At 39.5% G+C, this 13998-nt stretch overlaps 1 protein-coding gene across 1 annotated transcript; it reads right to left on the reverse strand.

Moving 5' to 3' along the window:
* Positions 1 to 1582: 1582 nt before the first annotated feature.
* Positions 1583 to 13394, reverse strand: OtopLa (proton channel otopetrin-like a). The gene is given in 9 exon segments (XM_018542169.1): positions 1583 to 2822; positions 2825 to 3214; positions 3308 to 3804; positions 3907 to 4063; positions 4136 to 4296; positions 4891 to 4999; positions 5120 to 5465; positions 12045 to 12272; positions 13193 to 13394. Coding segments are annotated over 8 exon segments (2601 nt in total). The 5' UTR covers positions 12245 to 12272; positions 13193 to 13394; the 3' UTR covers positions 1583 to 2081.
* Positions 13395 to 13998: the final 604 nt, after the last annotated feature.

Consider the following 13998-nt stretch of genomic DNA (forward strand, 5'->3'; position numbering starts at 1 on the left):
AGTACACAAGCTGCACCGTCGCCCCTCAAAGAATTAAGCCATTCACAATGGAAATCTTTGACGTTTAAATATTGTACCGCCTGCGAGAATAAATAATTGAAAGGACAAATACGTACGAATTGCTTTTCGCCGAAAATAAGCCTTTTTCAACGCAAAAGTCGTCAATGACTTCCTTCGCGCTGCTGTTACGTTATACGTTTTAGTCACACAATTTACATCATAGAGCGTAACTTCCGTCTACGTTCGTGAAAGCTTTTCGTGTATATGCCATTCAGAGTACTCGTCGGCAAGTCTGAAACAAAATACTCTCTCTATACACAATAAACGCTCGTGTTGGCTTCGAACACGGGTCTCCTTCCTCATTGACTCCTCGTAGAAGGTGTTGTTCTTTAAATGTGCGCCTCTCCGTGTGCCAACTACTCGCGATGAAGATACGACAAAGGTACACGATGTCGTTGGCGTGTTCATTCAAAGTGAACGAATGTTGAAAAAGTGTCGATAAAGGGATTCGTAAAATTTCAAAAACAATTTTGTACTCTGCGGCACGCAATGGGATACGACGATGGAGATCTTGCGTTTGCAAATGTCCCTTTTGAAGGGACGGATCTCTCGTTATAATTGCGCGCTCTTGAATGCGAGGAAGCACTCGCGATTTGAACAAAGTATATTTTGAGAACAAGAGGATCTTTCGCGAAACGTCGTTCGATTTGCTTTCGTTAAGCAAACAACGTCGCGAAATTATACCCTGCTCTTCGCGTCTTTTCTGCGCAGTTAAACTTCGACCGCGAAAAATGCAACCACATTTCGCTCGTTTCACTTGCGATTATTATGTTACACGTCGTGTATACATTTTGTGATGAATAAATTTAAGAGCTCCGCTCACATTATCTTTTACGATCGTGAAATTATTTCGATAAAATACGGAAACGAACGCCGTTTGCTTCAACAGTCAGCTAATACGACGAATTCTGATATCAAATTAATTAACGCCTCGTAAGATATACGTACCTATATCGGAGAGCGTAAACCAAACACGATAAACTTAGAGGCTAATCTCATCCGCTAAATATATCGATGACTTATAAAAATATTTAAGTATTTACTTAAAGATACGTTAACGTACGAATAGAAGGAGATTCGTCGCCAACGCCGACTCAAGTTTTCACAAAAGTATATATCACAGCGATCCGACATATCCGCGTAATGAATGAAATAAGAAAAATTTCAGGAAATATATCGAACAATTTAAATCCCCGCGAGTGAACCGAATTGTCGACAATGCTCTCGATAATGCACAATGGGGCGAGGGTACATATACGGTACATATAACGTTATACATATAAAAGTAGAAAATTTAGTGGCAGTATATAGAGATCGTGTAAGGTGAGAAACGCGGTGACGGGAAATGCGTATGCGCTAACATTTTTGTTGTTTTGTCCTTCGTTTACGCCAAGACTGACGAAAGCCTGTCCGATTGACAAGATGTTTGTCGATCGTCCAGGTTGATCCATCCTTCTCCCTGTTGTCTCTATTGATCGCTAACAACGTAAAAAAAAAAAAAAAAAAAAAAAACAAAGGGGTAAAAATACAACGTATACATAAAACAGGAGACAAAGAAATAGTTTTCGGCACGATCATATCTGGCTCCACTTTACGCGAAAGCTCCTCTTCGAGGATCTTAGATCGATCTTGATTGTATCACTGAAGTGCCTCTTCAGATGTCGATAAAGGGTTTCTCAACGAGATATATCTTCAACTTCCAACTTGAATTCTTGGAACTGTTTAACAATTATCAACGACTTGGATATCATCCAAAGATTTCTTCGTGCGACGAGCGTGTCAGACACCCCGTATACGTTCGTTTATTCCGGCTGATCCGTCATTTTGCAATTTTTCCGTCCGTCGACCTTCCTCCCACTTCTTTCTTTCTCTTTTTCTCTCTCTCCTCACCTTTTTTCTCGAGACCTGAAATCGATGTATGTGATCGAGGTCGTCGAACATCCTGACCTGCTTGTGCTCGCTCTTTCGTTCCAACCGACGACCACTCCGGACGATTGACTATGACGGGACTTCCCGCTCGTCTACTCCAGACGCGCCTTGTAGCTAGTTTTCCAGATCTCAGCCAGCGTCACAGCGCTGTGGAACCTGTGGAAGATGCACAGTGGCAAGGTGACCCTCTGCACAATAGCCCAAGCGAGGAATCCGTAGAAGTCAAGCTGCACCGGATTGGCGTCAACTTTCCGGGTCTCGAAAGTGTAGATCACCCACATGCTCACGTTGCAAATCAGCAGGAAAGTAACCACCTGTCTGCCGGGCTTGCTGCGATCGTGTTCTGGCAGATGAACTCGCCTGCGCGACACATCTGCGATGAAGAGCATCTGAAGGATCACTTGGACGACTGAAAGTATTCCCGTCACCATCACCAGCAAATTCGGCTCATGCGTGAAGGCCGCCAGGGAACCGGCGATTACACTGAAGACGGCGTAGACGAAGAGACCAAAAGCAGAGACGCGCAGGAGAATGTCGTTGAGGTCGCTTTGCTCCTCGGCCTTGAACTTGAGGTTCTGCACGCGAATGAAGCCGATGATTATTGCGATAATTGATAACGCCATTATGACGCAGTGAGACACGTCAGCGAGATAAATCGCAAGCAATCCAAACTCTGGATGATGGATCAGCACGAAGAACAGTATCAGGCATATCAGGGAACCGACCAGAAGAAGTAGACCAAAGAAGAGACCTTTGCTTGCTCCAACGCAGTCGACCCTAGTTTGATCTGATAATATCTTTTATGATAACTCGATTCTCAAACAAATGGAATAAATTGTGTTTTTATTTCTAGCAAGGCAGATAAAAAAAAGATTATTATGTGGAAAGAAAAACTACCTGCATGAGCAAGAGCAACAGCTCTTCGAGTTAGCATAGCCTCCAGACGACGTTCAAGATCAGCCGCTGCCAGATGAGGCCAACGCGGATGTCGGCCGATATGTTTCCACATCACATAGATCACTGCTGCTCCAATCAAACTGTATTCGATTATGAACGGAAATAGATATGGCGCCGCGTCCTGGACAATGGTTCCCATGATATTAATGCGTCCGCATGAATTGGACACCGAACGATTCTCCGTTAGGGCTTCCGCGTAGATACTTAAGTTCGGATTCCAATATTCACTGCTATTCGTCAAATTGCTCATATCAAAGAGTTGCGGTACCTAAAAGAGAGAAAGGAAATAACAAACTTCTCACTGTGCCTTAATAATATTGACTTGCCCATTTATTCATATGTAATGAAATATAGTTCATACTTGGTTGTCTATGTCACTCTGTGGTGCGGTGTTTAGTAGTTCTATCATCTGCGACCATAACGTGGTAGTGGACGGTGTGAGAGTTGTGGTAGTGCTCGTGCTCGTTGTAGTCGGGACAGTGGTGACCTTCTCGGTGGTGGTGGTAGTAGGGGTGGTGGTACTGGTAGTCGACGGTGTGAACGTGGTCAATAGAGTGGACAAAGTCGTCGCCGTGGTGGTTGTCAGATTAGGCAACGCGAAGGAAGTAGTCGACGGGCTCGTCCAAGTGGTTGAGGTGGATGTTGTAGACGGTGAGGTAAACGCGTCCGCTATTGATCTCGCTGTCGTTGTCATTACACGACCCAGAGCAGTGCCGACTGTCACAACTGTGCTGCTGACGGTCGACGCAACGGTTGTTGATCTCGTAAAAGGAAACTCGCGTAATTGCGCCATATCGCGCGACTCGGTTCCCATTATCGTCGTCTCTGAATTTCGCATTGACTGCTGTTTGAGGGTCTCTGCAAATGTCGACAGCGTATAATCGTCAGTACTTGACGTACCATTGCTTCAATGGTTTAAAGTGACGGTACCGATTAAGTCTATAAATACAGATTGCTTACTGAGAAATCCCTCCTCAAATTGGCCTAGTTTTTTTTTATACTGAGTAATCTCCTTGAGACTCTCTAGAACCAACGTGCGTATCCATACGCAGAGATTTGTCGCGACCACGTGCATCAAACCGAAGCGAGCGACGACTTTAAAGCGATGAATGTTCAACTGCAAAGAGAATATCATAATTTGCATCTCTTGTCGTTTTTATTAGTTTATTTTACAATTTCAAATACGTACTCGAGAGTTCATGAAGATAAAGTACATCTGCATAAAAGTGAAGATCATTTGCAACACCGGATTGACGCCTTGCAGAATTTGATAACAGGGTGATGTAGGTGGTACCTCGAAGAACGTACCGAATTCCAAACCGTTGTGCACCATAGTACCAAGTCCAAACGCTAATAAAATACATTTAAGAGGGCATATACGTTTGTCGGTTTCAAAAAATCGATTTTTTTATATGCATTTTTCGACACCTTCAAGAATATTAATCGTTTCTTAAAATTCCAATAAGTTAAGAAGTTACAACACATTTTGTCAGGCAGTGCACAGGCAGGCGTGCCCTTTCTGAAACACCGCGCCGGTAGAAGAGTCGGACTTTTACATAACAAGGAAAGCCCGTATAAGTCACCGCTTCACTACAAATTATCAAGTGGAGGCAAATTTTGAGCAGGAAGATTTCCTGTATAGAATTGACGATGACGTGTAATTAATTCAGTTTTACTTCAATACAGTAAAGTTGTTTCAAAATTTTAAATGCGTTTTTCTCAAAACCATGTTTTTAAAGTCGGTAACAATGATAACTTGAAGACGGATCCACCGATTTGTCTTTTTTTTTGACTAAAAGCTTATAAAAAAGAATGCCTTTTTTTGAGGCTCCAAACGTATATGCCCCCTTAATCAATTTAATGATATTATTTGCATCAATTGTCCACAATTGATGCAAAAATGATTAAAAAACAATTGTCTAACAGAAAATTATGGACTTGTACCTATTGCACCAATTCTGAGGAAAAAGCTCCCATGGCTGTGATCACTTTGCGAAGTCTTTCGTTTTCGCAAGACTCGCGTAGGAACGGCAGCTTCAACATCGGTTGTATCCTAAAAACAATGATGCCAATAATATAATTAAGATATATTAATTTGCAAAAAAACATTACATCAATAATTCCTCGCGAAAGATTAGAAATTTCATGTGAAAAGTTAATATTTTTAGAGAACCTGAGTCGATGCATCTTTCTTCTTCTTATCCTGCTTCTGATCTTTTTCTTTCTTATCCTTTTTCTTATTCTTGTCTTTGGGTTCTTTAGGAGCCCAGCCAGCTTTGGGCGGTCGCGGAGGTGGTGGCGGCGTATCGCTTCCTCTCGCGCAGCAAGCACTCTCTTGAAGGAGGAAACAGAAGACATAGAGCAAGAACAGGATACTCATGCCGTAAAGGTATGTAAAGAATCCTTCGTAATAGTACAACGGCAATTTATGCGTCACTACTTCGCTTATCACGTAAGCGATGCACACGACTACGAGCAGCTTCGAATAGATGAAGCTCATGATGATGAAGAGTGACGTTCTGAAATCAGAAACGATATGGGCGTTATCTAGTGTCAATCATAATAATATGAAATATGAGAGTCAAACTACATTGTATAAGAATCAGTTACATCGACAAATAAAAGACAAATAAAATAAAAGATTATTTTGTCGTATCAAAGTGTCATGTTCGAATAATGATCTCACCCTTTTTTTTTAACAATTTGCACTCTGCTACCCCGTCGTGGCAGAGGGTCCTTTCTGATGCCTACGTTATTATCGACGAAAGGTACAACTTCGACTTCCATGATGATTTTTATTAAAAATTCTCTGCACACGCTATTCAGATTATAATTGTTTAAATTAAAAATTTTATCTTCTTTCGTTTATGATGTAGCTCCTCACACGGAATCTTTTAGTATTGCGCAATCATTGTGTTCAGATAAATGTTTTACATTATTAATTGGTATTGTTTTAATTAATTAGTTGCTATTAATTTAATTGTTATTAGCTATTTATTATCGTTGTTTGACACGTCATTTGCATCGTGTCCTACTTCGATTAACAACGAACGTCGATTGTTGCGCTCGTTGTTCGTGCAAGCCGATTCGCACAAATATGCTATTTCTGTTTTCGCCTTTTATACCCATAATGTCATTCGGGCTCATTGAATTTTCATTGTTTTTACCAAATATAACCACCGTGTCCTGGATGTTCTATTGAGCCTATACGCGTGTCATAACTTCTTTTTTGATAATCAAAGAGGTAATAACAAAAAATTGTCAATCGAACACTCGAGCAATCAATTGACTATTATGATATAACTGTTTATTTAAACTATTGGCAATCAAAATTTTTTTAAGTCGGAATCTCTACTTGATAAAGAATGCACTGACACACAAACCCATTCGGCAATACACCGTTCATTAATGGAGAATAATACAATTAAATTGACATTTGTAGAGCAACAAGATCTGAACACTCGATATTTGAAAAATGAGTATAATAGTTTTGTTAATTTCGGTCGAGCCACTGTTTGATCTTGGTACGAACTTGATTCGAATGGCACGATTAATCGAAACGCAGCGAAGCTTGCGATCTTCAATAACAGTTGACCTGGTGCATTCGCTTTTAATCGACGAGCATGACTGCCGCTCGAACATCTCGGACGTACGTCTTATTCGCGCTTCATCGTTACGCTCTTTTTCTCGCTCAAAGGTTAGGCGGCGCAATCGATAGTCTATATATAATGCCGGTCGCAAACTCGGTGTGATCTCACACCGGGAATCAATCGCGCGGGAAATGAGGCTTTTCCACGGGAAAACGGGGCCGCGCACGCAGGAAGGGCTGCGCCGCGCCGCATCGCTTCGCTCCACTCCGCTTTGCTGGCTCTGCGCGATGCAATGCATGCAATGACGCCCGCGCGCCACGCGACGACACGTATGTATGTATGCATGCATGTTGTACACGATGCGTCTACGTTGAGAAGGGCTTAACCGTCCTTTGTCACCGTGGCATTTCATGGGTTGGGGTGTAGACTTTATTGTGTCCCACACGAGCCTGTACACTCGCGTCAGGGATTTTCTTTTCTCCCCGGATACACGTTAGAGCAGAGGCGGTGATATTTTCCGTCTTACGAGAGCGTGAATCGCAGTTTTTATTTAAGGCAGTCGCTTCTGTCATAATTTATTACATAAAGGGTAACAAGGAATTACGGAGGGGAGGATCATTCATGTGATCACTGCTTCTAGCGCGACCGAGTTAGAGACTTAATTATTCAGCGAAAATTATGGCTCGTTGCTTTTTATTGTTTAACATTTGGTATTTTTTAAATTAAATTCTATTAAGGGCACCTCGCGGAGTGTCAAATCCTCATTTTAACTCTTGACTACAGCAATGTATCGTTTGTATCTACAGAGAAAATTTTTCGACAATTGTACAATCTGTATATGTGATTTATAGTCTCATGAGTTTCTAAATACTTGCACTCTGCATTTCAAACAGGACGAAGAATTATGTGCAATAGTTGTAGTTGAAAGTTAATGAAACTTCTCAATGCATATAGATGACATAAATAGATTTTAGAAAATATTTGTTGGTGAGGAAAAATTTTGAAGGTTGAAATCATCTCTTACAAGTAAAGTGATCCTTAGCTTTTTTGTTATATTTAAAAATGTTTCATAAAACATGATTTTACTCTTTAAATTCATTTTTTGCATCATCTGATATTTTCTAAATTCATTTATGATAATTTATGTAATCTACCTGTATATAAAGTTTTATTAATTCTCTAGTTTCTTTTCAACATCTCTGTTACATTACCGAATAAATATTATAAAATATTTAAGGAAAAGAAACTCAATTTGATTTCGGAGAAAAATTTGAGAGCGAAATTTCGTTTATACCGAAAAAGAAAACTCAGATTGCAGATGAAAGATTAAAATCAGAACCTAACACTTTGTGAGTTTTTCTTGTAAATTACAGTTTTTTCAACATTTCTACTAAAAGAAAATTTGTTACAAATATATCGAAACATCTATAAGTACCTAACCATTTAACTATTATTGTATATCTTGTTTAAGACATTTATTTATTACGTCGACGTTTTAGTCGTGTTAATTACAATGTGCGAATTTAGTTCCTCGATATTAATTAGATGAGGAATCGTGTAACTAACCGTTCCTAATTGGATTGATCAGGCAGACTTCGCGGCTATTGTTCGCCACAACTAGGTTGGCAGATAGAATGTCTCAATGACAATGGATGAGTTTCTCGCCTTGGATACCATTCGATATCAAGGTCTTTATTAACGATACTGAATCATGGAATACGCAATTTCCACAAGTTTGAAAAAATATTACATTGGGATGGCTGTATCTTCTTAATATGGAATATTATTTCGATTCTATGAATCTCGCATCTTGGGTCTGTGGCGACAGATTTTATGCAATTGAGGACAAGTTAGCTAATTACGCTCTCTCGAAAGCTAAAAATGGTAGTAACATCGAAGAAAAGTGTCTCGCAATCTTTTTGCTTGACGAGAAAGAAGCAGTATCGCAGTCAGCCTTTTGCGAACAAGGAGCGAACGAGAAAATGGAAACAGCGCGAACGTGGAACGGTCCAGACTGACTGGTCGATATCTCGAAGTACCTACTTTCGGTGCCGGTGCTCCTCCCTGTTTCCTCGCCCTCTTATGGGCTCAACCTCACCTCACCTCAATCCCTTTCAAGGCTCTATCCTTTCTCAAGTCCTTTCAAGCGTTTTGCGGCATTAAGTCCGAGAATCACACGAGTATTCGTATTGAGCGTGTTAGAAATCGCGGTTTAAACCAAGAATCAATTACGCTACACATATATTGTAATAGTATATAAAATTATGAGTGAAGAATTACATAAGCGTTAGATAAATTGTATAGAAAACCGGTATTTACACATCTCTCTAATCGATAAATTCTTATATCTGTCCTACAAAAGACCGTATCTCTTCAAACGTCTATTTCCGGCCTATTTACTTTGCCTGTCAACACGAGAGAAGCCAACTGTAATAATTTTATGATTGGCGATAATCGAGTTTCCATCGATTCTCTTTAATCACTATAAGGGCTCTTTTACCAATTGATTTCTTTTTGCATCGTGAGAGAACGATAGAACTTTTAACAATTGTAATAGTTGAAATAAATTTCTTAGAGAGCTCTCGCGAATTAATTGTATCATTACACTGCAGAAACCGTTCAACTGCACTTTCGCATTACCACGAATTTCGTAAAATCACTGCGGCACAATATCGCGACACTACTATGTCAAAACACAATTTTGTAAAAGTGTTACTGCAGATCACTGCATCTCCTCGATATAAATCGCGTCACAATACAAATAGAAATTTCAATTTCCGTGTTAATTAAATTTAGAACGAATTGCGCTCGCGTGAGATTTGTGGCGGCACTGTTTTGTGGCGGGCGCAACGCGTAGACTGCCGGTGGCATCGGCTTGAGACCACGTTAATGCAATTGCGACTGCGGCTGTGTAATCCGAGATCCACCTATTGCTTCGTCGCATATGGCTACACTTGTCGTCAAATCAATATTAGTCAATTGAAAAGTAGCACACGAACTGTCTGATTTATCCGCGGTTCTATATAGTTTTTGTGTCGACACGTCTGTGAAACCTTTTACGCCACTCATTATATGCGCACATACAAACATGCACATATAGACACATATTTTCCTTCTTAGTAAACATTTGAAACAATACATATAGAAAGGACGCAGTTTTACTGAAGCATCCAAAAGTTTAGCTAGATACAGATCCAAAAATAATTTTATCGGATTAAAAATAATTATGTAGGACATTCAAATTGGTTACAATGAATGTCGAAACTTTTTGTAGCATTACTCATCATGTTCTTACATAATTAATTTGACAGACCAACGAAATTATTTGCAAATCTGTGTCTATCTATAGATAAATATTTCAGTAAAAATCGTTCTTTTCATATACATACATAAACATAATGCAAGAAAGTAAATAACGCAGTATTGTTTTACATAAAATGAGATTTAGTAATTGCAATTTTGTAATTTGTAGGATTTAATTCGTAAAAATAGAACTTTTTTGTTTTTTTTTTTTTTTTTCAACTAAATAATTTAATAAAAAGAATAATTGCGTAATTTTTATGGTGCATTATGCACAATACATAGATAGACGAACGACGCATATCCAGCGCTGCATACGGGTTAACGAACTACGTCGTAAATAGAAATGCAAACCAAACTAGACTATCTCGTTTCCATTTCAGATCCTCTGTTACTACATATATCTATTTTCTAGTAAGCCGGATGTGAAGATGTGGCCAACACTGTCTCTCCTTTTGTGACTAATAAAAAAGATTAAGCAAACTTAATATAAGTTATTTAAATATACAAAAACATTACAAATTTTATTGTAATTGCTTAAAAAGATTACTTTCATAAATTTTCCCGTGTAAAATATCTTACTGCATATATTTTATTTAAAGTATATATACCAGTATTAAAATACCGTGCCATTCTGCGTAGACGATTAATCAATTTTCTTTACTGCGCATATTTTTATAATTTATATTTATATCCTTCATTTCACTATCTATTTTTATTTTTTTATTCGCGTAGCATTACGTTTATCTTGTGGTTACTTGACACCTTGTTGTCTTTCACGCTTCGGAGACCAATGTTTTTGTGTAGTCAGATATATTTCTGTATATGTATGAAATTTGGAGCTTTTATACGCAATATAAGTATAAGGAAATTAATATTGCGCATCAAGAAATAACTTGTTCTCGAAAATTGTAGATATCATGTTTAAGCGTCTATTAAACACAACAGAAAATATTAATTTTTTTGCAAACATCAATTGCAATAATATGTAATGATAAAAAATATATACTTTTATTAATTAGAAATTTTCCGGAAAAGAGCGACGATTTTGCTGCATATAAATCTAAAATAATTTTGTTGGGCTATCAAAATAATTGTATCAAAAACTAAAAAGCGATGAGTAATACTGTAAAAAAATATTGATATTTAAAATCGTGATTTTAGTAATCGACTTGAGTTTCCACAAAAATTTATTTCATGGTCCAACGAAATTATTTTCAGATCTATATTCAGTAAAATTGTAAATCTTTCTTTCAACAAAATTGTTCTTTCCGTATAGTAGTTTTTGTTACAAGTTTTAAAGACGCTGTTGAGGCGTCAAACAAAAAAATTCGAGTCTATATTAGTTTTGAATAAATTGGATTTTATTATGCTTTGGTTGTGATTAGAATCAGTGTTGCACGTATATTATAAGTCACGCCAGACTGTAGGATTATAAATTTACAAGCACGTAATTAACATGTCGTTAAATAATTATGCTTCATTAGCATGCGCACCGCGACCGGACTAAATGGCGTTTATACTTGACCTAGATTTCATTCTTACACAGAAAAACATCCAGAGTTCTTAATAATGCTCTAGAAAAATTACCAAGATCAAAATTAGCAAACTGTAATGAATGATAAGAATAGTTGCACCCATTCTTTCTGAAATAGTTTTACTAAAATAAAAAAAATATTGCTTCATTCAACTTATTGGTATGAATAACAAATGTATATTTTTTTGCGATAGCGAGAAGCGCTTTACAATATCTTCTTCTTCGTGTCAAATTATTCCGAAAGACGCATGCAAAAACTGTTTCACCTACTATAGGTACTTATTAAATGCTAAATTTGCGACTTCGAAAGAAATGAGAAGCTATTCTTAAGGATGTATTACACATATTTTTTAACGAGATAAAAAAATATGAAAATATTTTTCTATATTATATTTAAACGCGCATAGTGTAACAAAATCTGGTAATAATTTAAATTATAAATAAAAAATTATTTCAACACAAGAAATAAATGTTTTCAAAAATTAAAATAAAAAAATGAAGAAATTTTCATTTAAGCTATAAATTGTATTGTTAAATATGAATAATGAACTGTTCCATATGTGGTACATTTATTTTTATACAGAAAATAAAAATGTCTAGTCATTTTCAATAAACCTGATACATCCTTAAATAAAAATCTTTTTATTTGTTCGTCACAGCGTGCGCCTTACTTTTTCGCCGGGGTAGATCGCACATTCTTCAGTTCCATTTCTTTGTTCGCGGCGTTGTTCTTCTCGGCGTTGTCCTGTGCATTCGGCGGTGAATTTTGCGGATTGAGGGGCCTGGTAACCGGAAGTGTCGCCGTGTTGTCGCCTCCGGAGGCCGCCTCTACCTCTACGGTAGCAACCTTACAGTCGCCACCACCCACCATCGTGGATTTCGTCTTGTTTCACGAGCTCCTAACGATCGTCAAAAGGTACTCAACGATCTCGTAACAAATCGATCTAATACCCCCTAGCGCGAGCTCAAGTGCCCCCTACGTGGTGGTCGTGTTTCGGAAGCGCTGGTACCTGTGCGGCCATTTTGGTGCACGCCTCGGTATTAATCGAGTTCAATATTAAATCGTTGTTTATTAACTAATTGATTATCGTGAATTATCTTTACGATCTCGAATAATCCAATTCAACTACATCTCTCTAAATCTTCTTTTTCTCAGAAGCGCCTGCGCTTTGGTTCTTTGTTCCATTAGGGCTCTCTTTGCTGAAGCGTAAAAATGGAGCACACCCTTTCTCGTGAGACATTAGAGTACTACGTAATATGATCGGTAATACATTACGTATGATATACATGAAATATGACATGAGATGTATATAAAATATATTTGATATTTGTATACTCTCTCTCTCTCTCTCTCTCTCTTAAGTTCAGTTATGACAATAAAATCTTGAAATAATATCGTTTAATTTTTCTTCTACGAAAGCAGGAAAGAAGGAAAAGGTGAGTAAATGCTCTGTAGCATTTCCGTTTGTAAAGTGTCGGCAGAATCGTCTATGCAGAAATGAATTGCGGAAGAACAGCAAGGCAGTGAGGCTCACGCTTCGAATTGGAAAGAATGTGTGAGCAATACCAAGAGACAATTGAATGGCGGAGAGAGATAGAACAAAAACAAGAGAGAGAGACGTAGAGATCCCTAAGGTCTAATACGTAGGTCTCTGATCCCGCGTACTTGGTTGAACGAGCTAATGGAAAATTCTGTGTACACACGAACGCGGCTGAATCTCTCAGGGTCCTAGTGCACTGTACGCTCCGCTGACCGACAACGACCACCACTTTGAGCGTCGCGACGCACCCGCGACGACAGATGACAGGAGAGACTCACCTGCCAGAGACGGTTGGCTGAAGGCTCTCGCGGTGACTGCGCCCCGGCTTCGGAAAAGGGTGTGAAGCGTGGACGCGGAGAAGGGACGGAAGGCGGATTGGGATCCCCGGAGAGAGAGAGAGAGAGAGAGAGAAAGAGGGAGACAGGGGACGGATGCGGCAACGGCGGCGCCAACAGAGGGTGGACCCGTTTCAAGGGAGACAACGCGAGGAGCCCGGGCTCCTCTACTCGCGCGCGCCGAGCCGAGCGAGATGAACGGAAGCAAGAGACGAGGGCTAATTTGAGAGTGGTCGCCGAGGAACGAACGGGACCGCGCTGCAATCAGTCGGGCTGTGTTATCGGAGCGCTACGAGAATGGGGGTAGAATCACGATCGCCGCCCCCAGCATCCCGGAGACTGAGGCTGGCCGGGAGGTCTCTTCCCGGGCAACGGCAGCTTCTCGCACAAGCGCAATGCGAACGCAAAAGCTTTTGGTCTATATAGAGCCGCGGGATGCTCCTCTCTCTCTCTCTCTCTCTCTCTCTGTGGCTGTCCTCCGTTTCCCTCCTCGGAGAAATGATGTCCCCCATCCTCTCGCGTTAGCTTATACGCCCTACGTTCTCCGCCTCGGCGTAGTCCTGCGTCTTTACGTCTTTGTGGATTTTTCCTTCGTGTCGTCGACCACTTCTTGAAATCCCTCTTTACAGACGTAAACGTGCTTTGGAAAATGGCGATAAAGAATTCGTCGCGGATGTTTAACGGTGGATCATTTTGTTTTGCGCAAAGAAAAAATAGAGCTTTCTCAGCTGTGGAGGGGGCTAATTTCT

This window comes from Cyphomyrmex costatus, unplaced genomic scaffold (assembly GCF_001594065.2).
Source record: "Cyphomyrmex costatus isolate MS0001 unplaced genomic scaffold, Ccosl1.0 scaffold306, whole genome shotgun sequence".
NCBI lineage: Eukaryota > Metazoa > Arthropoda > Insecta > Hymenoptera > Formicidae > Cyphomyrmex > Cyphomyrmex costatus.